The sequence below is a fragment of the Xenopus tropicalis genome, chromosome 2 (genome assembly GCF_000004195.4).
Source record: "Xenopus tropicalis strain Nigerian chromosome 2, UCB_Xtro_10.0, whole genome shotgun sequence".
Classification (NCBI taxonomy): Eukaryota; Metazoa; Chordata; class Amphibia; order Anura; family Pipidae; genus Xenopus; species Xenopus tropicalis.
The window spans coordinates 140,751,590-140,778,042 of NC_030678.2; the positions used below are offsets into that span (position 1 = coordinate 140,751,590).

A 26,453-nucleotide genomic window follows, 5' to 3' on the forward strand; every position below is an offset into this window, starting at 1 on the left:
AATTCTCTGGATGAGCTGGGGAGCCGGCGGCCCTCCATACCCTGCACTATAGGATAGGAACCAATCAGCAGCTAGGCTGACCTGATAGGGAACTGAAGCCTGTCTTTGCTTGTGTGAGTGCAGGGCTGTGATTGGCTCTCCCCCTCCTACTGTGCCGTTAGGACACGCCCACTCTCCATTTCAAACTCGGGCAGAGAAGAGATAGGATCTATAGGGAGCTCCAATAAAGGGGTCATTGTTACAGATAGGGTTAATGTTTAGCCCAAAAGGAAACCAGCACCGGATATTATTCATAATTGCCTACAGGGTTAGGGGTTTCCCATTTATCCAATATTTCTCCTTTAAGCACCATCTTGAACAACAGCAGACCAGACCTAATCCCCCAAAATACTGGCTAAAAAAGAATTTTCTAGGGGTGGGTTTTTCTGCTTGAAGCACTGATCTTGACTGTAAATGGCAGGGGCAGGCTGGAGCATAACCATCAAAGAGAAACCAGTGCAGAGAGTATATTGTATAATACACAGTAAGTTATATAATTCAAAATAGTACTCAGTAATGTACTGTCTGTCACATGACTGACTAAAACTTGTGTATTATATCAAATAATGTACCCTCTTGGAGTTCCATCATCTGTAAAAAAGCATTCAGCATTTAAATGGAAGTTCTCGTGACTCATACTAACCTAACATATTAACCTCATATGAGAGGAAGGGTACATGATTCATGGAATAACCAATGAATGGTCATAGGAGCGATCATTTGGTATATATAATGATGGGATCATTATCATGAAGACTGATATGTTGGAAATATGATTGTTCACAGGAGAGATTGGTCATGAGGGGCAAGCAGGCAGTCAGTAACACCATCCTTTTCTACTTTCATTCTATTGTCTTCATCAGATTGATAATATTACATATTACATTTACAACCCATAAGTGCAACGTGCACAGTGCAACTTCAGATGCAATTGTTTTCTTTGCACATAATTTCGAATGACAATTCAAGCACCTTTGTGTGCGCTTTGAAGTGATGTAGTTTTCTAAACCCAATTGGCATCACTTGTGCGTTTGGTGTCAAAATGACGAATGCACCGGATTGTTTTGCTGTGGCAATTGACCCAGGCCGTTGTATGAACCCTGTAGCTCCCTTCACTATTAGGGTTGCCACCTGGCCGGTATTGTACCAACCTGACCCATAAAAATGATGCTCCATGCCAATGTTATTAATAGGAAAGAAAGATAATAACATAAGAATGCCAGTATTTTTTTCCAGAAAAGATGGCAACCCTACCCACTTCTGAAGGTCCCCTAATGCTAATAGTCTCAGTGAACTCAACTGGAAACAAGAGGCAGGACAGACTAGCACATACTACTCTACTATACAGTTTATTCTTGCCAAAGTGTCTTTAAAGAATGGCAAATTGTTTTGCGCAAAACCAACCGAAATTCGGCACAAAACAACAGATATCCATCCAAGTCCCAAGCGCAAACACCCGCCTTAACGCAAGATGTATAAACGGTGCAGAACTACAACTCTCAGTCTTCTTGCTTGCGAAGCGTTTGGCGAGTTGCTGCAGCCGCATTTTTGTCTCATGTGTTGCCTGCCCACACCCGAATATATTTGCCAAAGAAAACCAATAAATTAGGCACGTTTAATGGAATGCGCGTCGCTGTGTAAAGTACCCATCGTGTGCTACGCCTCCGCCCCACTTGTGGCGATTCCCTTCCCTGGGAACTTCACAAGCAAAACTATTCCCAGGCATGGACGGGCCATTGCCCACATGTAATATGGCACCACAGCCCCCAGCTCCAGCATTGCTCTTATAAAAACAAAATATCCATGGTGATATTGTCTCTCCGCTGGAATGACGTAGAGTTACCGAGCCACCAATGAGCAGCTTGGGTGTAGGTGGTGCGCTTCTGCGCAAGCGCGCCAGGCGCCCAGGTGAGTCGCTTGGGGCGGGGAAAGTTAGCCACGGAGGCCAGCGGGGTACCGGCGTGAAGAGGAGGAGGTTCGGGGGTGGTGGCCGCTGCCGCAAGTTCACAAATCCCCGTGCTGACATGTCCTCCTCCGGGGCAATGCCCGCTGTTTCTTCCGCCTCGTCCTCCGCGGCAGTGGGAATCCTGTCGGCCACTACAGCCAAGACTAAGACCAAAAAGAAGCACTTCGTGCAACAGAAGGTGAAGGTGTTCCGGGCCAGCGACCCGCTCATCAGTGTGTTCATGTGGGGAGTCAACCACTCGGTAAGGGCCTGAGTGACAGCTGCGGGGCAGAGCGGGTAGCAGTGAGCGCAAACTGTTGTTCAACTCCTATACAAACAGTGACAGTCACACATTATGGTTTCCACCTTATTAACAGCAAAAAACCCACATATCCTTGCGTCTTTACTCCCTAGGGGCCACAGTAATGGTAGCTGTATAACCTTAGAATGAGTATATTTTAAAGTTTATTGGTATTTTGTTTAGTTAAAGGGAATGTGAACCCAGAATTACAATTTTGCCTAGTATTTAAAAAAAAAAAAAAAAACTTTAAGCAATTTTGTGGAATTTCTCTTATGACAAATTTGGTATGGATTTGAAATTAATCCATAAATTTATTTCCTATCAGGAACAGTTTCTGTTCCTTTTCTGTCCTCCTGGCAGTTCTGACTTTCGACTGGACCACAGAGACCTTATCCGCACACCCTAGCGCTCCAAAATTCTATGTCCGGTGCACACTGCTGAGGGGATCGGCACCCCCCAAAAACACTGTAGCAACAAAAAAGCAGATGGCACTCAGGACTACGAACAAGGGTAAAACCCTTTTAAAGTTTATTGCGGAGGTGCAACGTTTCGGGGCAATGTGACCCCTTTATTAAGCTTGATAAAGGGGTCACATTGCCCCGAAACGTTGCACCTCCGCAATAAACTTTAAAAGGGTTTTACCCTTGTTTGTAGTCCTGAGTGCCATCTGCTTTTTTGTTGCTACAGTTCTGACTTTCGACACATTGTAGCAAAAGCCAGCCTGTGACCTGTGAAGCAGGATGGCAGCAACAGTGCTGTGCGTTACAACCAGCAGTACAGACAATTCTGATTTTGACTGCGGTTAGGTTTACCAATCATTTAAAAACCACTGACTTTTTCAAATTTAAATTAATGTTTATAAAAAAAAAAGTTCCTTAGAAGTGTACTTTTGAGTTCACGTCCCTTTTAAATGTACCAATGTAGGATAAATAAAATACACAGAAGTGTTTGTCTGCTGAGCAGCAACAGAATAAGTGACTAGTTCATGAGAGCTGTAAGCCCCAGGATGCTTAATTAGCACACAAATTAGATTTTATACTAAAAATCTAAATAAGGGCTTTTTCCTATACTGGATCAATTAACTGATGTACTACATTTTTTTGTGGGCTGCATTATCTCAGCCTGTGGTGTTATGCTGTATGGGCAGGCAGGGGTCGAAATAAACCTTGGAAGTTAAAATCCAGCCGATGTGCCTCTAGTTGGACAGCCCCTGCTCTAAAATGATGTATGGCAGCTTTTGCTACAGTAAAGAAATACAGTTATGAGACCAAGTAAGGATAAAATGCAGATCTGTATGCTTTAAGGGCTAGTTCCCCTTAAAGGAATCAGTGTAAAAATAAAACTGGGTAAAATAGACTGCACAAAATAAAAAATGTTTTCAATATAGTTAGTTAGGTAATCTATAAAGGCTGGAGTGAGCAGAGGTCTAACATAATGGCCAGAACACTACTTCCTGCTTTCAGCTCTCTAACCTCTTAGTCAGTCAGTGACTTTAGAGGGGCACGCAGGTCAGATTCAAGTGCAAACTAAGTTATGTCCCATATGGACCCCCTAAAGTCACTGAATAAGATGTTAGATATCTGCTCACTCCAGCCTTTATAGATTACATTTTTGCCCAACTAACTGTATTAGTAATATTATTTTTTATTTTGCACAGTTTCATTTTTACACTGAACTGTTCCTTAAAAATTAACTACAGTATATTACATATAGTTTGTCAGTTATTCCCTGTACCATATGTGGGTCTTATTATTATAATGTGATCAGTGACACTGACACCAGGTTGCATTTTACATTCCATGATCTTATTTTCTGCTGATGGAATAGTCACAATACAAGGCTGATTATTAATTAATTCAGGTTCTCATTTCATCAGCTCATTTTAACATCTCATTAGTATGAGTATTAGTATATGTGACAGATAAGTCATTTTCTGCAACCCATAAGCTTCTCAACAGCTGCACAGAGCTAACTTAGCATGTGAGAGTCACTTGACACTCAAATCTCATCCAAAATGGCAAATTTTTGTGTTCAGCTTTGAAGGCCTGGATGATTACCATTAGAGTTGGGGAACCTCTCTGCTGATTTGGTAAGTTCAGTATATAAAATGCAGCATTTTTACCCATTTTTATTTTTTGTTTCCTTTTTATCATAGCAAATAGGCAGTGGTCAGAATCCCATCAGAATGGAAGATGTATAGGAGAGGGCATCTGTAGAAAGATAAGCAATACAAATGATTAAACCCTGTGACACTGAAAACTAAATTGCATTTTACATTGCACGATTGAAAGAAGAATATTTTTAAGCTGAAAAGTAAAGAGGCATAAGAATAGGAAATGAAGACCAATTAAGAAAACGTTAATCTATAACACTATAAGTACATTTAAAGGAAATATAAAGTCTATTTCTGGGGGTGCCAAAATGTTAGGAAATTGCTAAGTTTTACCTTGAGCCATTCCTCCTGTTAGAAGAGACTGCACCAGCTTTACTTTACTGCGCGTGTGCCGTGCTGAAATGCTGATACATAATATAAGGCTGATTAGCAATTAATACAGACTATTAGTGCATGGCAGCTCTGAAACCAGTGCAATTAGCATCAGAAATTTATAATCAGCCCTGTAGCATAGTTCTCTGACTGCTGGGGTCAGGGACCCCATTTGAAAGCTGGAAATATGTACAAGAGGAATGCAAATAATTCAAAAACAATAATAATGGAGACCGATTGCAAAGTTGCTAGGAATAGGGCATTCTATAACATGCTGAAAGTTAAAGGTGAAAACCCCCTTTAAGTCATTTGTGTAAAAGTACAGAGTTTTAATGCTTTTCCAGCTTTAGGGTTCAAATGACTGTCCAGCTTGCCTTACATACTTCGCTTACATCTTATATTCATATATTTCTTGGGGTTTCCACACAGTATGTTCTACTGATCTGCTCTACTTAAACTGAAGCCCTTCAGCTGTTGCAGAACTCTCCACACTCCTCTGCCATAGCTGAGTTGCGCAGGACCTTTTTTTGGAGTACCTTTAGGGCTGCGACACACGGGGGAGATTCGTCGCCGCGCGACAAATCTTCCTTGTTGCGTGTGACTAATCTCCCTGAAATGCCATCCCACCGGCTAGAATGTAAATCGCCAGTGGGATGGCATACGCAGTGATGTGATTTGCCGAAGTCGTGGAAGTTGCCTTGAGAGGAAACTTCAGCGACTTCGGTAAATCGCACCGCCGCGTATGCCAACCCACTGGCGATTTACATTCTAGCACGGCGACTAATCTCCTTGTGTGTCACAGCCCTAAGGGCTATGTTACGTGAGGAGATTAGTTGCCTAAAAATGCTTTCCCGCAAATAGTTTTCTCACCCAAACTACAACCATAGCCTTAGTCATCTTTTATAGGGATAGGTAAGAGTACTGACTTGGGCACTGGTCAGTGTGGGGTAAAGCAGGGTAGGGTATCAATATTAAAAAGTTATATTAGTACACCAAAGATTATCTTTTAGATGATACTGATATGTTTCCATAAAACTGTGAAAGGTATCCGTATCACTTTTATTTATGTGATAATATGTATATAAATAGTGGAACAATGCCCTGTGCTTATGGGAATATGCTGATTATATTTGTTTAGATGCATAAAATGCAGATTGCTGTGATGATAGAATTGTTTAAGCCAGAAATATGCAGGTTAGCAATAGTTAATAGTATTTTCCCAAAGCATCCAAAGCTACACTTAAATTCCTTTCTGTTGAAGCCAAATGCAGATTTGAGTGGTTTTAAATTGAATTTTAAAGTAGGAGACAACTAGAATATGTACTTTAATATCACTCATATGATTTTTAGACATCATGTGTATTCAGTTGTAAAATTTCACTGTGAAATAGTGTCTGTGCCCTTCTTTTCCTTTAGCTAATAGCGTACTTTTCTAGCTTTGTTTTTGTTTTTTTTTTTTTGTAAAACAGGCCAGAAATGTCCTTTTATTGCTTCACTTTATAGATAAATGGATTTCTAGAAGTTGCTTCTAAGAGAACCTCTATGTTATTCAGGATAGTTGCTAACATTTGGTTTAATAAGTAGCTTTATGTGAATATGATTGGGAATGGCTTTTACATTACAGAACAAATGCAGTCTTACTCCAGGTTGGTCTAATAGCAACTGGTCAGTGATGGTATTCACCCTTTTTCAACATTGGTTCAATCATTAAGGCCTGTACTGAACATACTTTTTGCCTTTTGTTTTAATTAGCCCATATCTGTGGTGTTTATTTCTTGCACTAAACAGGGCAAAATTTGCACCACTCACTCGTGGATATAGCAGCCATACAGTTGCTGGGAAAATTCTAATACGCCATTGGCGAATTGTAGGTGATTGTGAAAGAAGCTAAATGCTGAAATAATCTAAAATGGAGGTTATTAAATATCAATAAACCCCACCCTTCTTACAGAGGCTTCTCAGAGCACTGCTGATTTGTCTTGACTTTGCTCATTGGAGCAGGAAGTAGAATGTTTATTGTCTTGAACAAGAGGGTATACTGCCCTTTTAACTGCAGTAAAGCTAGCTATGGTCTACAAAAGTCATTCCTGACACTGTCTGCATACTAGACAATATATAGGACTAAAATGATGGTGTTCCTGTCCTGACCAGGCTGCAGAGACACTTCATGTTGTACAATTGACAATGAGTGATCAAAGCAGTTGACTGACCTACCTGTAGTCAAAATTCTTTTTATTTTGTTAATGAGTTGTACCCATGTACAGGCAACTACCAACTAGTAAGTTCAGAAGTCTGGTTGGTTACTATGAGCTACTTCTGAGTAACCACACCAATAGTGACAGTGTCATCCCCACCCAGTATGCAGCGTGTTTTACTGACTTTATGCTGAATTTAGTAACATGATGGAGGTGTAGGAATTTTAGCAGACTGTAAGATAGAAAGTTTTGGTATTTCTGGTAAAGAAGAAACACATTCTTTACTAGATATACAGACAAGTCCAAATTTGCATTCTCCTGAATTTTCTACACATCCATCATATATTACTAAATTCAGTTTAAATACAATGGCACGTGTTGAATTTTGGGTGGGGCAGGCATTCATGCTACTGGTATATTTATTTTAGGAATAGTAGCTCATTGTAACCAGCCAGACTTCTGCAGTTATTAGTTTCCCTTTACAAATCACTCCCAGCCTAGAGTTACTTACATCCACTGACCTCTATACCAGACTTAGCTGAGAGAGTGTACCTGATATGGGACTGGTGGCAGTGCAAACCTTTGGTAGAATAGGAGACTAGGATACCATTGAGATTCGTACTCTAACCTATTGAAAACTAAAACACCCCCAGGCCAGTGTGACTGGTGGAAATTACATTGTTTCTTCAGCACTGTTGAAGTGACAGGAGGTGGGTTTGAAGATATACTATAAAAATTAAGGTTCTTAATTATTACCGATGATGACACACTCTTATCAGTTATAGGGAATTGCCAGTATCACTTTAAATGATCACATTCCCTGTGTAATCACTTTTCCAGTATGACAAAGTGGAAGGGACATGGCTATTACAGCCGCAGGGTGTAATACATAACTCCAAGCTGCTGATGCGTGGAGTGGATTTTTCTGCCTTTGAACTCTAGCTCTCGTTATTAGAATTTCAAATGAATATGGCCCTCAAGGGTTAGAGACGTTATCAACCCCTTATTATTTTTATGCACTTAGTAATGACCTGTTTTCTCTTACCAAATATATCTAGTTTCCAAATAAAATAAAAATCTCAGTCATGTTACTTGTTTTAAGCCCACTGCTATCTTTGGCCTCTTGAGATGGTAAGAGGAGCCACTGAGACTTTAGGGCCTTTTGGTTAATGGTGACTCTTCTTTCTTTGGAATTGTTGCCTGCATAACCTCATTAGTATGTCTATCATTTCTAAATCTTTTTCTTATAATGTATTTCAAGTTACACTGCTATTTGAAACAATATAGTTTTTTTTTTTATAGGTGCTTATACAGAATATATTCTTTTTGATTGTGGTGTCCCTTTAATTCTTCATGTCTGTTTTACTATTTTAGGCTACTTGTGGAAGAATCCGCACATGAATAAACTTAGTTTGTGCGGTTGGCACATGACACCTCCCAGGGCTGGTGGTATGATTTTGGTGCCAACTACATAGCCTGTAAATCTATAATACACCCCGCCCCCCAGAATCTGTCTGAAACCTACCTTTTCTCTTAATTTTAGTTTTCCCAATCCCCCCTGGGACATCCATGATGTCCTAGCTTTTCCCACTTTTGACATGACCCTGGCCCCTTCTACATAACGGGCCGCCCCTTTAATTGCTGTCCTCTGCTGGCCAGAAAGTTCCCTTTTAAAAAAGTGGTAACCCTACTGATTTTAAGAACTACCAAAAGGAAATAATGTGACTGTTTCCACTGTAGATAGTAGATCTGAATGGGATTATTTGTAACTCTACTGGTAATGCATTTTGGAAATTTGCTTGGCATTGCATTTTCTTTTATTCAGCAAAATGTTACATTTGAATTTATATAGTCCAGCGCTGCATATCTTAGTAGCGCCATATAAAGTTGTACATACAAATAACTTTTTTTTAACTTATTTTTTCACTCTACTCTCAAGTAGTGCTCTGTAGAAGTCTGTGCACATACTAATTCCTTTTTCTTTGATTTTGTTTTTTTTCTTATGGAAATGCTACATCTGGAATGATCTGGAGGGCAGCAGGTGTAAGATTTGATATAATATTAATATTATTCCGTCCTCTTACTAGGGTTACTATTTTTTCAAGACAGCAGACAAATTATCCACACCAATAAGTATATTAAAGGGTCCATCCAGAATAATGCCATTGACAGATTTTAAAGTGCAACAGCTTATTTTGTTGGTTTCAATTTATTTTCTTAGGTTTCTGCCTGGAGAAGCAAGATTTCATGCAGAGATAATTATGAGGGTAAAATATATCTGTAATCGTCAGACTGTTGAGGAGCATATCCCATCGGTATTGCTGGCTCTTTGTAGGACTAATTAATTCTTGACTTGTTAAGAAATACCCATATCAGCTGTTGTCCAGTAACATGTTTGTTAATTCAAGAGCAGTATTGCAGTTTGAGCTTGTTTATCCTATAAATACCCTTTTTACATGTGGTAACCCACAGCAGCCAATCAATATTTTTTATAGGAGGTCACCAGTAAATGCTACCTGATATTTGTTTGCTATAGATTTCTAACCTAGTTCAAACGTTGCTTATGTTATTTTATTGCCGTCAGTCTTTTTAAAGGGAATCTGTGATTCCCTTCTTTTCTATGATGTTAGTTAAATAAAATAAACCTTTTTTGGCCATGCACTGGTTACAAAATTAGATATTGAAAAGGGAGGGGAAATGTGAGGAGTGAAGTGCCATATGGAAGTGCTAGTAGTAGACTGCCGGAGGCATAGAGGTGGGGCAGGCCAATATATGATTGACAGTTCAGATTTTTAAATACATTTATAAAAGACGTAGATGGTTTAATAAAAAGAATGTGGGTTTTATCTTTAATCGTCGAAGGACTTTTATCTGGCAGCTTTTTATGTTTGGGTGACAGGTCCCCTTTAAGAGAAAGGGTCAACTAAAAATGAAATATTGTTGCAGAAATTAATAAACTAAAGGCAAGCTTTCCCCTTCACTTTAGGAATGATTTGCTAAACAATATCTTGCTTTTAGAGTTCTGCTATCTGAAAATCCCAGTTTTGGAGATATTTTGATATTGATATTTTAAATTTACTATTTTACTATTGATAAAGTGACTTTTGGAGCAGGATCAGTTTGCTCAGCCCAAAACCACAGAAAAGTGTGTAACCTTGACATGATATAAGCTTGGGAACAAGTGTTTTGGGTCTTAAGTAAGAGTTGTTAAGTGAACCATTAATAAATGGTTTGAGAACTCTAGATATCAGTGTTATCTATAGGGATTGATATATGGATATTTGAGGACCCATGCAGTTTAAATGTCTAGTTGGAGAAAGATAATATAGAAATCAATGAAAAATGATGGAAAATACTAGTTAAAGTATTTCATAGATCTGAACTGTTCATTTTTTTTCAGGTGCATCTTCCCTATACATTCATTTTAAAAGTTAAAATTTTTGGGCAATTTAGAAAACTGTAGATTATTATTCTATGCTGGGTGTGGTATTGACGCAAGATATTTTTACACAAACTATTTGTGCTAAAATAGCACCACATAGAAAATAGAAACCACAATTATGCTGAAACAGTTACCCTCAAAGTTAATGTTTGTCTAGTAAACCATAGCTACCAATCTGCAAGTAGCATTTAATACTCTTCTGTTTAAACGAGGTACAGAAACGCAACCAGTCAGATGTTTTCTTTCATTACATTACATTGCCAGAAAAATTGATAGAATGCCCACACTATGCACTCACTAAGATAATTATTGGATCTTGGTACTGGGGGCTTAGACCTGTAACATAAGGCTGGTGGATCACCCAGCAAGAAACATTACAACAGTATAGATGTCCACTAATTTCAGGAGTTTTATATATTCATCCTTGTATGAAAACATTAGCAGCATTTGCTTAACTCTAACATATGTTGGTGTAAATTTCACCATTAATGGTTTACTTTTCATTTTTTAGGTAAATGAACTTATTCAAGTCCCTGTTCCAGTGATGCTCTTGCCAGATGATTTCAAAGCTAATTCTAAAATTAAAGTTACAAATCATCTTTTCAACAGGTACATTTTCAAATCTTTTGTATTCGTATATATGCATTACTGTGTCTGATCAAGGGCTTGGCATACACAAGCTGTATTGTTTCACAGACTCTTTAATCTGGGGTTGATAAATCATTGTAAATGTGCAGTATGACTTTGACAGCCATTAACCTGGTAAATATGTTTTGACAAGCCTAGTTTACCATTCCACCTAAGGAAAAAATTCTCTCCTAAGAGAATTGATAGGTATGATTTATTCTAAAAAGGTATTCTAATGTTACTGTTGATATAAAAAGTCTACACACCCCTGCAAAATGGCAGGTTTTAATAAAAAAAAGATGAAGAGCAACCCCCAAAGCATGATGCTGCTTCCACCATGCCTCATTGTGATGATGTGCTCTTTATTTTTTCTTTGTGAGTAAAGGCTTTCATCTTACTACCCTACCCCACAACCCAGAAATATGAAGAATACAACTGCTTGTGTCACATGCAGGGAGCAACCAGTATTTGCCAAGAAATCTTGCAGCTTGTTTAATGTTGCTGTAGGCCTCTTGATGGCCATTTTGTTCCTTGTCTTCTTATCAATCTTGGAGGGACATCTTGATCTTGTACAGTCACTGTTGAGCAGTGTTTTCACTGTGCTCCATGGAATATTTAGTGACTTGGATACTTTTTGTACCCCTGTCCTGATTGATACCTTTTCATAGTAACATAGTAAGTTGGGTTGAAAAAAGACATACGTCCATCAAGTTCAACCATAATGCCTATATATAACCTACCTAACTACTAGTTGATCCAGAGGAAGGCAAAAAAACCCATCTGAAGCCTCTCTAATTTGCCGCAGAGGGGGAAAAATTCCTTTCTGACTCCAAGATGGCAATCGGACCAGTCCCTGGATCAACTTGTACTAAGAGCTATCTCCCATAACCCTGTATTCCCTCACTTGCTAAGAATCAATCCAGCCCCTTCTTAAAGTTATATAATGTATCAGCCAGTACGACTGATTCGGGGAGGGAATTCCAGAACTTCACAGCTCTCACTGTAAAAAAATCCTTTCCGAATATTTAAATGGAATGGAGTGGGTGCCCTCGTGTCCGTTGGAAGGACCTACTGGTAAATAAAACATTGGAAAGGTTATTATATGATCCCTTTATATATTTATACATAGTTATCATGTCACCTCTTAAAGGACAAGGAAAGTCTAAAAACAACATGAGCTCAATAACTTAGCCTTAATACAGTTCTAAACATATTTTCTGAACTCACCGTTCTGTTGCTTATTCTGGCTCTGACATGGAAAAGTCTTGTCAGTAAATGCAATACCTGCTCCTAGCCTGTGCAGCTTCCTGTCTCACTGAACACAGATTGTCCCGGACACAGACATGCGCAGTGCACAGCAGAGAGCTCCGTTTTTTTTTTTTTCCTTTCAAGATCTGCAGTCCCTGAAGAAATGCTTGACCCGGTTAGCCCTACCCATTTCATTCTGTTGTCCAATCGGAATGCTCCTGTGTTTTTTCTAGTCCTGCACAGTCCCTCTGCCTCCATTTGCTGTGCTGAAATCGAGTTAGAGCAAGACTTTGTGCCGTCCCACATCCACAGTCATCCCACAGCCACAGTCCCACATCCACCAGCCATCCCACAGCCACAGTCCCATATGCCCAGCCACAAAACAGAATTAAAGTAAATATTATTTATTAAACATATCATTTCAAAAATAATGCCTTGTAACCAGTTCTATGGCAGAAGTGTCCTCTTAAGGTGGAAATGGAAATGTGCTATAGGCAAAACGCTATGGGCTAAACGATATAGGCAAACCGATATAGGCAAAGTGATATGGCCATTTCTGAAATAAGCAAAGTGAAAGTGGGCTCACCTTCTCTGCCAGCGATCTGCATGTGCAGGGCTGTAACAGATAAGCGCGCCAGTAGCGCTTTCGTCAATAAGGTCGCGAAGCCGACGCATGCGCATTAGGATCAGGCGCAAGGAGGAAGTCACATAAAAATTTTAAAATGGTGGCGCCAAAGGATGAACACGGGAGATTCTTTGGATCGATGATGCACCGTTCCAGCAGCAGCTGGTGAGTTGTTAATGCGGCGGTTCAGGAGCTGATGCTTTAAACAAATATACCAATATCATTTTTTCACTTTCCTTCTTCTTTAAGCGCCTCTTCTCCAGTGTAAACAGACCCAACTTGGCCAGTCTTTCTTCATAACTGAGACGCCATGATGACATCCCTTTCATTTTTGAAAGTTCTTTGTGGACCATGTCTTTTGGAGTATGAGACCAAGAGAAATAATCCCACAGGAAAACAGCCAAACTTTATCTAACTCAATCAGAGCCACTTTAATTGATGGCAGATGTATACTAACTGCTATTTGAGATGAGACTGAATGTGAATGGTTGATTCTGAATGCAGCATTATCCTTAATTATTAAAGGGTTGCACAGTACTTTTCAGCAGAAGTTAAAATAATTAATTTTCTTGTATTTTCTTTACAGGGAAAACCTTCCCAGTCATTTCAAATTCAAAGACTACTGTCCGCAGGTATTCAGAAATTTGCGTGAACGATTTGGGATAGATGACCAGGACTTCCAGGTAAGTCAGAACAAAAAGCTAGGATAGGGATGGGTACTAAGTGGCCCAATCAGTTGTTTTTCACCTTCCACATCTGACACAAACTAGGGTTGGTTTTAGGCGAAATAATTGTGTGGGGAAAAACTAGCTGCGCAACAGTAAAGTATCTATGACGCAAGCATCGGCTTTTAAACACTCGTGTCAAAGAAATGACGAACAAAAAAAAACAACTATGCATGCGCAAATCATTTCACCTATCCCTAGTTGCTGCCAATTTAAAATAGGAACAAAAAACTTTGGATATTTAAGACTTGTGAAAGACGTGTGTGGGCTTGCTTGCCATGCCTTTCAGTACAGAGTTACTGGGTATAGGACACATTATTTGCTGTACTGTTTCTTCTGGTCTGATGGCACGGGTGGCACTTTATACACCTGACAAGCACCTGATATTGCCTCCAGCAATTCCCTTGCCTCGAATATGATGTTTATTGTTTCTGAAAATGCTAGTGAGCACAGAATCAAAACCCTAGTGCAAACAGTGATTACAAATGTTCAACATACCAAATACTAAGTGATAATGAAGTGTCACAGCAGTAAAAGCTTGTGCGGTTTTTTTTTGTTTTTTTCACGTTTATCTAAGCCCATAAAAAAATGGATACATTGCATAGTCCCTTTCCATTTTTAGATACTTGCTTTATACCCCTCCCAGATGAGTACGGTATTTCTAGCTGAGTATTGGTTTTAAAATATGAATTCACTACAAATCTCTAATTGTGACTCTAATTTGAAATTGGGTCTAGCTATAACATTGTGGGTTATTTAATAGAATTTAACTATTGAAAAATGTTTCCTAACTTCCTTCCGTGAATAGAGCATTGCTATTCTGCTCTCTCCCCACTCCTGTACTTGTTCATTTATTCTGCCATTATCTTATATAATCAAGGTCTGTAGAACATTCCCAGCACTTTTCGTTTGCTGAAATGCCACCTTATCTTTCTGTGACGTGTCTTGGCAAATGGCACATTGAGCTCATTGCATATAAATAAGTAGGCTCTTAGCTAGGATTTAGGTTCTGAGTAAGTTTTAGCCATTGCAGTGGTAATTCTCTAAGTACTTAATATTCATAGCACTTTATAAAGTTCAAGTTATTATACATAAAATCCTCTTAATACAAGCAATCTTCTTATCAAGCCTTAAAATACCTTTTATGTGCCCGTGGTCCTGTTGTGAAAGTAATGCTTGAGAACACTTTCTAACATTTTTCAGGTTTTCTATCCTGCTTAAAGTCCATTTATCATTGTACCGAATTGGAATTCCTACTTAAAGCCCAATTATAAAAGAACTACATCATATTGCTTTAAATCAGTGGTTTACATATGGGTTTACAGACTGTCCATTAGCAATTTTAAAGATATTTACATAGAACATGGTGTTTTCTTAATTTATACAAAACAAAGTGATAGTGTAAGACCTTGAATTCTGCAACAAAGATAGTAAATTATTTCCTTTGACTGTTGATGTCCTGATTACTTTTGTTTTTGGTGCCATAATCAGTTCTGTCAGGCATGGGATATGTGACTTTTGTGACTTGATGGTCTGCACAACAATATCACATGTGGGATATTCTATACTGACATTTTTCAAACAGGGAAGCTGTGTAAAAGTGCAGATGTTGGCATGTTTCCAATTCAAATTGCCATGAAGGTTCCACTTGACTCTCTGCCAGTGGGCAAAACTCTGTGTTATATTAGGTTTATGGGGCAGGGGTAAAATTCACATGTGACTTGTCATGACTGTGATGCACAAAGTGATGACTATGATGGGATAATTGCGCCAAGCCTGTGGCTTATGTCATGCATAGAAAGGTTCTAGCCTCAAATAGTCTAGAATTTTACCCGATTGCATCTCAGTGTAGTAAATGTTTGTGCATGTGTTATTAAAGTCTTCAAAACAAACTTTCATTTTGTTCTAAATCATGTCAGGGCTGCTGCATCAAGAGAAGTAACAAAACACAAGTACCAAGGGGCAATGTAATTCAAGTTAAACATTATTTTAGATGTTCAAAGGACTGCATTAATCAACATGCCATTCCCAATCAAAGGGAAATATAGTTTTATGGCACACAGTATTTACATTAAGCTATTATCACTCGGGATCAGGCAAATGAACTAGGTGCCAAGGAGCTGCTGGTTCCATTTGTCTGAACATGTGATAACATGCAAAGGGAATATGAAAAGCAGGATTAGTTGAGCACACAGAGTGAAGTCCATACCAGCCGCTATATAACGAGAGTACTTATCTTGCTTTCACTCCAGCAATTATAAATAGAAACACACATAAGTAATTGTATCTCCTCGTCTGTCATCAACAATACATTGCATCTTTACTACTTCATACTAAAATCCTTTCAGATGCTACTGCTATTTATTATTAATGATCAAATCATATTAAAGGGAAGCTAACTAAAGTGCAGAATCCGTATATGTGAGTATTAATGTAACTTTCACAATGTGTATCTCTATTCTATGTTTGTGTATACAGCTGAATGATAGGCCGGTAGTGAAATCTATTAGCTTGTCTTGCCTACTGTTCCCCATCCTTGCATTTTTTGAAGAATGTGCATGCCCCACCTCATTAGAGAAACTGTGAGCTCTTTGCACAGGTAATGATTATAATGGTGTAAAAGAAGACAGCTAACAAAAATGTTTCCCTTACTCTTGACTGGCAGTGTTATAAAAAATAAATAGTTTACAGTGCATCCAACCTGAAAAGGTTTATTCTCCTTGTAACCTGGGCTTTGATAGCTTCCAGCAGCAGGGCTGTGGATGCTATCATTTTATACAGAGCTCATTATTTCATTCCATGGAGTGGTTGGGAAAATCTGTTTCCACCCAGACCTGAAGAAGATCTACTGTATATGGAAGTATTTCTCCTGACGTAGATATAATTTTTTTCAGGCATCGCTGACAAGGAGTTCCCCATACTGTGAAAGTGAGGGACATGACGGTCGCTTTCTTCTCTCCTATGATAAAACATTGGTCATTAAAGAGATTTCTAGTGAGGATGTTGCAGATATGCACAATATTCTTTCTCATTATCACCAGGTAAGTGTGCATGGCAAGAATATACTGCATATGTTGTGTATGAACACCTTCATCTGCCTCTTGCTTGAAGTCTCACCAGTAAGTGGCACAATACCATCAGAAAACTACAGTCAGCTTATTTCTCCAGTAATGTTCATGTGTCCCTGGTAACGCCAAGATCCACATAAATGTGTACTTTCTTACCTGTATTTTTTTTTGTTAGTTTGAATTCTGACCTCGGTAAAAAGTCCTATGACCCCAAGCTTTTATTTAAATAAATGAGTACTTCTTGCTTATTAATGGCATGTCATCCCCTTGTCCCAGTGCCATTAGAATGTGCTGTTGCCATGCACTACTAAAACTGGTGTTTGCTTCAGAAACACTACTATAGTTTATATAAATATGCCGATGCCATGGGGCTAGCTGTTCTCCCCTATGTAAACTTTACCATTTAGCCCTGTTTCAATATCCTCCATTTCTGCACAGCAGCTTGTTTATATAAACTATGCTAGTGTTTCTGAAGCAAACATACCAGCTATACCAGTTCAGGGCCATAGTACATGATATTTTTTGTAAAGTGTAAAAGTGTCAGACCCAGTTATAGGGGGGGGGTACAATTAATATAAACATGTCATTGTCACTTTACGGTATTTAAAATGTGTAATTGTGAATGTATTAAGGATTTTTTCTGGTCTGATGAGAGGGAAACTGACCTGATTTCTCTTGATTTGGCAGCATATAGTGAAATGTCACGGCAATACTCTGCTGCCTCAGTTTTTGGGGATGTATCGTTTGAGTGTGGACAATGAAGATTCTTATATAATGGTCATGCGGAATATGTTTAGTCACAGACTGACTGTTCATCGGAAGTATGATTTAAAGGTGAATAATTTTGGCTTCTGTGTGTTGCCCTATGTGCCACTAACTCTTTTATTTTGTACACATATTTAATTTGTTAATTTTATCTTTGCATACCTTTTGAAATAACTTCTTTTTTTAGAAACTTATTTTGTCATGTTCACCTTTTACACACTTTTTATCCACTTTTAGTATATGTAGAGAGTGATATTTGGAGACAATTTGCAGTTGTTCTTGATTTTTTTTTTAATTTGTGGCTTTTGAATTATTTAGCTTCTTGTTGGTCTAAATTACCATAGCAACTAGGCAGTGGTTTGAATAAGAGACTGGAATATGAATAGGAGAGTGCCTGAACAGAAAGATAGTAATTAAAAGTAACAATAGGTTTTTTTTGGCTGCTGAGGTCATGGATCCCCATTTTAAAGGTTGCAATAGTCGGATGAAGACAAATAATTAAAAAACTATACAAAATAAAAAATGAAGACAAATTGAAAAGTTCCTAAGACTTGACCATTCTATAATATACTAAGTGCACTACCCCCCCTTTTTTTTTTTTTGCTACTGTTGACCATTCCTGTCTCTCCCATTTTTTTCCTAAAGCTGTTGTTGTTCCTCACAGTTACAGGTATAGGATCTGTTAACCCAGAAACCTGTTATCCAGAAAGTTCAGAATTACGGAAAGGCAGTCTCCCATAGACTCCATTATAAGCAAATAATTCTATTTTTTTAAAATGATTTTTTATTTCTCTGTAATAATAATAAAACAGAACCTTGTACTTGATCCCAACTAAGATATAATTCATCCTTTTTTGGAGGCAAAACAATCCTATTGGGTTTATAAAGTTTATTGGGTTTAAAGACTGCCTGCAGCTAATGGAGTTAGATGTTTTGCACATGGGATGCTTTTTCCACAAAATACCCCTCTCTGTCTGCCACAGCTTCTTGCCACTTGTTGTTTCAATGAATAACAAGCAAACAACGAAATGCACATGGAAGGGTAACAGGTGGAATAATAGCTTGAGAATTTTGCGCTGAGGATCATCTTTCATTGCTCTGTAGCAGTGCTGTCCAACTTCTACGGTGCCGAGGGCCGGAATTTCTCTAGCATACATGGTGGAGGGCCGCTAATGGAAGCCAGTTTTGACCACTCCCCTTTTTGAAACCACACCCACTTCAAACCACACCTATTTTATCACAATGGTGGTAGCACAGCAAAATCCCAAATGCTTGGTCCTTACTGTGGGGATATCAACCATCATTCATATGTGAAAGAATTATGTCATATTAAGATATACCCTTAAATTCCATATACCTCCTCCTCCCCTGTGGATAGCAGAGCAACCCCCAGTACATAATTACACACCTTAGGAACCATTTAATGACTATTTACAACTGCTAACAAACTCCCACAACAAACCCCTGCCAGGTTCACCTCCCACAAGCAGCATAGGGCAAGCAGAGTATGGCACACACAGGCAGTACTCTGCCTGTCCTATGCTGCCTGTGTGTGCCATACTCTGCCTGTCCTACCCTGCCTGTGTGTGCCATACTCTGCCTTCCCTATGCTGCCTCTGTGTGCCATACTCTGCCTGCCCTACCCTGCCTGTGTGTGCCATACTCTGCCTGCCCTACCCTTCCTGTGTGTGCCATACCCTCCCTGACCTATGCTGCCTGTGTGTGCCATACTCTGCCTACAGTACCTATGTCTGAGGTGTGAAGAAGTGAACAATGGGAGTGATTACAGTCTGAGCCTGAGGTGTGAACACTGCAGGGGGTGAACAATGCAGGTATTAAAAGGTGTGAACAACACAGGGGATTACATTTTTAAACAATACAGAGGGATTACAGCCTGAATCTGAGGTGAGAACCATGCAGGGGGGGCAGTTAATCTCAGTACTGATACCATTTAGTGCTTACTCAAAGGTAAGCCATCAAAGCAGCCAGACAGGTGGGGGGCCACACAGAGGGGGGTCGCGGGCCGCCAGTTGGTCAGCACTGCTCTGTAGCATTTAGTTTCATACTTAATGTCTTGTCATTAATTAGAATGACAAGCTGTAAGGAGAGTAGGAGGAAAATTGTTTTTATTTTTTATGTTTTTGCTGTTTTTCCCTCCTAAAGGCCTTTGTGCCAAGAAAAGGGAGCATTCATACCAGCTCTTCTCTCCAGAGACTGCAGTAGTTGCACCCCCTTTAGCAAAATGAGCAATTGTTGAAATATGTTTTGTCTTGAGTCCCCAGCTAGCTACTGATATATTTAATGTGCACGATTCAATTTTTCTTTGACCCTTTTCATATAGACGATGGGACCTAACTAACCAGGGTAAACCATCCTAAGAGCATATAGGCATCATATTGTTTAAAGGAGAACTAAAGCTTAAATACATCAGTTAATAGAGCCTCTCCAGCAGAAATCTGCATTGAAAACACAAACAGATTTTTTTTTTTGTATTTCATTTTGAAATTTGCATGGGGCTAGCCATCCTCTTTATTTCCCAGGGTGCCACAGTCATGTGACCTGTGTTCTGATAAACTTCAGTCACACTTTACTGCTTATAATACAAAGCATCAGATTGTACACCTTACCCAACCTTAATACTGATTTGAGGTGCAGTCCACTGGAGGAGACCCATTCAGCAACTCCAAAAACTAACACAAAAAAGTGTCTGCATACTAAAAAAATACAAAAGAAAATACAAAAAAGAAAAAGTATTGAATACAAAACATAAAAATTACAGCCCAACACGTTCCAATGCTACAAAAGGGTCTTCATCTGGGGCAGAAAAAGTTAAAAAGGGGCAGAAAGAAGATTTACTTGCAATAGAATTTATACTCTTGTTGTGCAATTGGGAATTCGTGCCCTTTTCGTGCATCCCGGATTGAACACAGCTCACTTCTGCATAGACACGATGTGAGACTGCATCTAATGGCGGAAGCAAGTGTCTGCGCATGTGCAGAACAGCAATGGAACGCATTGTGGTCCATCTACCCGCTGTCAGCAGAAGTACACGTATGCGCATGTGCAGACGCGCCTCCGCCATAAGATGCGGTCTCACACCTTACTGCTTAGCTGCAAATTGGAGTGATATCACCCCCCACCCCCAGCAGCCAATTAGCAAAACAATAGGTAGCAAGATATCCTAGTAGAGATCAGAATAGCACTCAATAATAAGAAATCCAAGTCCAACTTATGACTCCTTCAGTTACATGGGAGTAGGAGAAATAATAGGTTACCTGAAAGCAGTTCTAATGTGTAGCGCTGGCTCCTTCTGAAAGCTTAGACTCAGGCACTATGAGATGGAAGTCCTGAATCATTAGTATTACAGAGCTGCTGAACCTTTACATCATATTAAGTTAATTTGAAAACCTAAAGAGTTTTTTTTAGTTGTTTTTGAATTATTTAGCTTTATGTTTAGCAGCTCTCCAGTTTGGAATGTCAGCTGGCAAGAACTTTAAAAATTTTAAAAATAAAAATGAAGATGAATGTAAACAATTTGGCCATCTATAAGATAAAAAAAATTTACATGAAGGTGAACTAACCCTTTAAGCTGAGTTTATAAATTATGGCATTTATAGACCTATTGGATTTTGAGGGTTTTTCTAAATACATGCGCAAAAAGTTAAACAGGATCTTTAAGAGACGATCACAAACTTGCAATTTTCCATAAATAAGTCTTTATAAGTTGCTACTTTGGAACAGAGCCCGTGTATGTACAAATGCAAATCAGTGAATAATCTAGAACTGTATGAATCTACTTTATATAAAATGGAACAGAAGGCTGTTAAGTTCTGCTTTACATTTTACTTTTTATTTCCAGGGTTCACTGGTATCCCGGGAAGCTAGTGATAAAGAAAAGGTATAATCAGCTTTTTGTTTTTCTCTTTGTATCCCTGTTGTGAATTTTAAATGTAATTGCATTGATTTGCATAATGTAATTTTGTCTTTTGCTTAGTTCTCTCTTTGGTGCCTCTGGATATGTGATATATTTTGCCATAAAATGTAATAATGATGTCAAGTAAATATTCATAGAAATGTAAATATTCCTGTTTTTTCCTGTACAGTCTAATGGAGAAATGTATTTATTGAATATGAACTAGTTACGCATGTGGGGGTGAATTTTATGGCGGTGCCATTTTTGTCTTTACTCCTCACTTCATATAGCTTACATTACACACCATCACGACTATTATTTTGGGGATATAATAGTGGAAGCAGTACTGTCAGCATAATTAAATTTATATGTTGTTTTTCTAGAAATATTTGACTGTGGCCATAAAACAAATGGGCGTTCTGCATTAAAGATTTAATTGTTATATGAAATATATTTCAGTTTATTTTCCCCTCTTTCTTTCCTCCATTTTTCAAGATAAAAGAATTGCCAACTTTGAAAGATATGGATTTTTTAAACAAGAGCCAGAAAGTGTATGTGGATGAAGAGCAGAAGAAGAATTTTATGGAGAAATTAAAGCGTGATGTAGATGTAAGTCACTATTGCTTCCTAAACCAATGCATTTCTTGGGTACAATAGCCCATTGCTATTAATAATTCCATTATTTCTGCAAAGTGAATTAATTTTTAACATTAAAGTGAAGTTCTATAATATAACAGTGCCCTTCCCAGAAAAAAATTCAGCTAGGCGGGAATGAAAAAATATCTTTAGAGCTTCCCCCACTGCACCTGCTGAAATAGAACAGTTTTTAATGAAGCCAATAGGACTGTGTGCTACTGCAAGCACAGCGTGCAGTCCTACTAGCTTCTGTAAAGGTCATTCTTACAGCATTAAGGTAGACAGGAGCAAAGCCAGGCAGCCGCAAAAAACACGCTTGGGAGAACACTGATCTGATCGTAGAAGTTAGCCTTCTGCCAGCATTTAGGCCACACTATGGCTCAGTAGAATGTATTGCTGTCAACAATAAAATAAAGCATAACAGTTTGTAGAGGTCCAAAACGAATTGTCATGTAAACTTGGTTGGTTTCCTGATATTGTCTGGTTTTTTTATATTAGCATTTTATTGCAAAGATTTAGTTTCTTAGCCATAATCTTTGCTGACAGTCAAAGCTATTTTAGTAGCTTAGCTTTGTTTTTTGTTTTTTTTACGAGTGGATCTATTTTATAATGTCTAAAGTTGCACTTGGAAATTGATGTTTACTTTACAATGTATTATTAGTTTCTGGTACAGTTAAAACTCATGGACTATAGTCTGCTCTTGGGAATCCATGAAGTGTTCCGGGCTGAGCAAGAAGAGGAAGAGGACTTGGAAGAAGACCATACTGAAAATGAAAGTTCTCCGCATATGAATGTTGGGTCTTATGGGACATCTCCTGAAGGTATTGCTGGGTACCTGAACTCTCATAAACCCTTGGGCCCTGGGGAATTTGAGCCCATCATCGATGTATATGCCATCAAGAGTTCAGACAGTAAGTATCCTATGAAGCTGGATATTCTTTTAAGGGCTTTAATCAGGCAGCATACACACATTTTTAACATCATTTCAGTTGGGCTTACTTTAAAAGGTGTGAACTAACCCTATTTTTTTTTTTTTATTACAGTGTTATATAGACATAGTCATAAAGTAATAAAATACAGCAGTAGGAATCCATGTATGGTAGAAAAGGGCTTGCCTCTGATGAGGGGAACCATTTCCCTTGCTCCCAGCAGGGTGGCAAAAAACTCTGTAAACCAGTTTACTGTATGCAGCAAAGAATTATGGGACTTGCAGTCCCTCTTAATGATAAACAGCTTGACTGTTAGTGCTTTCCCCTCCTTTGTAGGCATCCTTTTCTGCCTTGAAAATGGTTCAGCTTGGATGAAAGTAAGAAGATCAACTAGATGTTTGTCAGTTAATATATATGAAGTGTATGAACAGCAAGTCCCTTAAGCCATGGCTACATTTAAATTGTTTAGGAGGAGGAATTGTATTTTAGGAAAATGATTCACTTGGATCAGATGGCTTGCTCCTAAAAAAAAGACTTAAGCATGTTTATTTTTAAAAAAAGGTAATAAAAAGATTACTTGGTTCCCAAAAGTTTAACATAAGCTTAGTTTATTGAATGAATGTTTAATGGAGGGTGTATACTGCTATTTAATGTAAGCTTAAGGTTACTGCACCACAGACTGTTTATGCGTAAGAGAGCATGTCTTAAATGCCCAGTAATGTATAGAAATGTTTCCACTGCATCCCAGACCTGTAATGGGAAACCTCTTGCTCATTTGCTAAAAAGCCCTTCCACCTTCACCTTTGCACATGAATGTAATACAAGAAGTATAAAATCATGGTAGGGAGGTATGTTATACTATCCTCTGACAACACCTGTAAACACTGTAAAGAAAACACTTGTGACCATGAGCAGAGTCTCTCTTTTTCAATCAAGTTGACCTCCTTGTGCAAATTTGGCTCTGCTTTGGGCTGGTTGCTGACTCCAAGAAAGCATAGCTCAGATTTAGCAATAGGGTACATGATTTCTTGTTTCTCAAATCATTGCTATGGTGGTATATTTTTCTCTGTCTGTAAAGCACACATACACCTTGTCAGCAGACTGTTCTTGCCTTCAGTCATTAAATATGGACTAATTCTGCTTTTTGACATTCAGATGCTCCTCAGAAGGAAGTTTATTTTATGGGTTTGATTGACATTCTCACACATTATGATGCCAAGAAGAAAGCAGCACATGCAGCAAAAACTGTGAAGCATGGGGTAATTACTTTGTTATAATTTGCGTTTCAAGTGCACAGTGAGCTGTTTATTTGAGAGAGAAAAAAAAACCCAAAAAACATCCACACTCTTGGAAAGCAGTTCTAGATGTGTTTAAATATTGTCAGTCATAATGTTTTGCTCACAGATTTATAAAAGGGAACATATTGATAAAAGGCTCTTACATGCAGGTGTTATTGCCTGCGACTGGATATTTCATGCAAATGCAGAAGTTAATGCAGCCTGTTCTTTTGAATGCCTTTGTACTCACTCTTCTATTGTGCTTTCCACCTGCATTCTGCGGTTTCCTGTGGCAGAGTGAATACAAAGTAACTCAAAAGAACTGGCGGCAATTCTTTATGGTGGAATGCATGATGGATCCACCGCAAGGAACCGCGTGAAGATATGCCCAAGTGTAAGAGCCCTAATGCAGGTACACCAGTGATATCAATTGTAGCCATATATCTTAATACACCTGTTGTGTTTTCCAGGCTGGAGCAGAGATTTCCACAGTGCATCCTGACCAGTATGGAAAAAGATTTCTGGAATTTGTCACAAATATCTTTGCCTAATCCATGAATTGGACACAAAGAAATAGAAAAAAAACAACAAGAGCCTATTGCCTCCTCTCATTTCTATAATCCATCATTAAATCAGGGCAAAGTTTTTATGATATAAATTTTTTTTAACAAGCACTGTTACCACATTTCATAATACTAAAAAACACTGTAAGGTGATTTAGTATAGGCATAGGAATATCTGCTTATACAGTGTCAGACTGCCAGCGGGACACTGGAAAAAAACCCAGTGAGCCCCAGCCATGTGGGCCCTGTCAACCCAGTTCTACTCCCAGGGCCACCATCGTGGGGAAGGGGGACAGTCCTGGACCTGGTGGGTTTTGTGTGGTGGCCCCCCTGCTTGTCAGTGAACTGCAGACTTGCAGAATTGAGGTGCCTCAGGAGGGAAGATTAAGTCCTGGTAAAGCCACATGGGGATTGGATGGGTTGGAGGGGAAGTTCAGACCTCACCCATCCAATCACTATGCAGCATTAGCTGGACTTAGACTTCAGTGAGAAAAAGAGCAGTAATGAAAACTGGCACCGAAGCTTTTGCCCTCCCTTCCCAAGTCGGTAGCTCACTGACAACAAGGGGGCCCAACTACTGAAGTAAGTGCAGCACTGCAGGTGGTTTATTACTTGGGGTGGGTGGCCCCTGAAGTGACAGCCTCAGTGGGCCCCAGACACACCAGCCTGACACAGTGCTTATTTGTGTTTATGTGTTGAACTTGAATACCTCCTGTACTGTAACGTACATTTCTAATGCAAGAAACACATCAGAATTAGTTTGTTTACACATTAATGGTAACACTGTAGGCAGCATATTGTCTAGACTTGGAGACCTTATTGTTCATCCCAATGTTGTCAAATAGCACTGTTACAGCATAAAGATATTTTGGTTTTCTTACAGATTAGAAATGCATTAAAGGAGAAACTAAAACACAACAAATAATTAGTCTGGACGTGCTACACTTTATGTTTTGGGCTTCTGCACCAATCTAAGATCACCACATGTCCACCTCTCCCTACTCCCTTCTGATTTACTGCACATGTGCTGGGCTGCTGTCATTTACCTGAGCTTAGGGTCTTGTATACAATATACAGTATATTTGCAAATCACAATACTTGGCTGATTAATAATGAATTCCCATGTGTATATATATTAATACTAACAAACAAAACCTATGATAGCCTAATGTGCACAACCTTTGCTAGTAGCCAGTATTAATTTCACAATACTGGCCTGATTGATAATGAATTTACAGTATTAGCATAGAAACCAGTGTGTTCTGCACCTAAATTAATTAATAACCAGCCCCTTTAAACTCCTGTTCTGCTAATGCTTTGATATTTTTAGACCACCCCTAAGTTTACCTTGACAACACCAGCCTAGAACACACTGAACATGTGCGGTGCCACTGGTATGCAAAAGATGGCCTAACGAGATCCAAGGTGGGGAATGGACAGTTTTGAAGGCATGGATCATTAATGTTATAGAGCTGCAAAATCTCTGGGCTGAGTAGAGTAGGAAGTTCAGTAAATCTGTTTTTTGAAACACTATTTAAGTTTAAGCTTTTGGATTAGTGTGTTAAAAAAAAAAAAAAAAAACAATTTGGGCTTTGCTTGATGGTTTCTTTTGCTTTTAAGTTAAACAAGAGGTATGCTGTTTTTGGTGTGTCACTTTAGTATTAAGAATG

The 26,453-nt window shown here is 38.8% G+C and overlaps 1 protein-coding gene across 1 annotated transcript; it reads left to right on the forward strand.

Moving 5' to 3' along the window:
• The first annotated feature begins 1,969 nt into the window (after nucleotides 1-1,969).
• On the forward strand, nucleotides 1,970-25,210 carry pip4k2c (phosphatidylinositol-5-phosphate 4-kinase, type II, gamma). The gene is given in 10 exon segments (NM_001005670.1): nucleotides 1,970-2,246; nucleotides 10,919-11,016; nucleotides 13,494-13,590; nucleotides 16,527-16,673; nucleotides 17,388-17,534; nucleotides 21,325-21,363; nucleotides 21,874-21,987; nucleotides 22,676-22,925; nucleotides 24,099-24,202; nucleotides 24,691-25,210. Coding segments are annotated over 10 exon segments (1,260 nt in total). The 5' UTR covers nucleotides 1,970-2,063; the 3' UTR covers nucleotides 24,772-25,210.
• The last annotated feature ends 1,243 nt before the right edge of the window (nucleotides 25,211-26,453 follow it).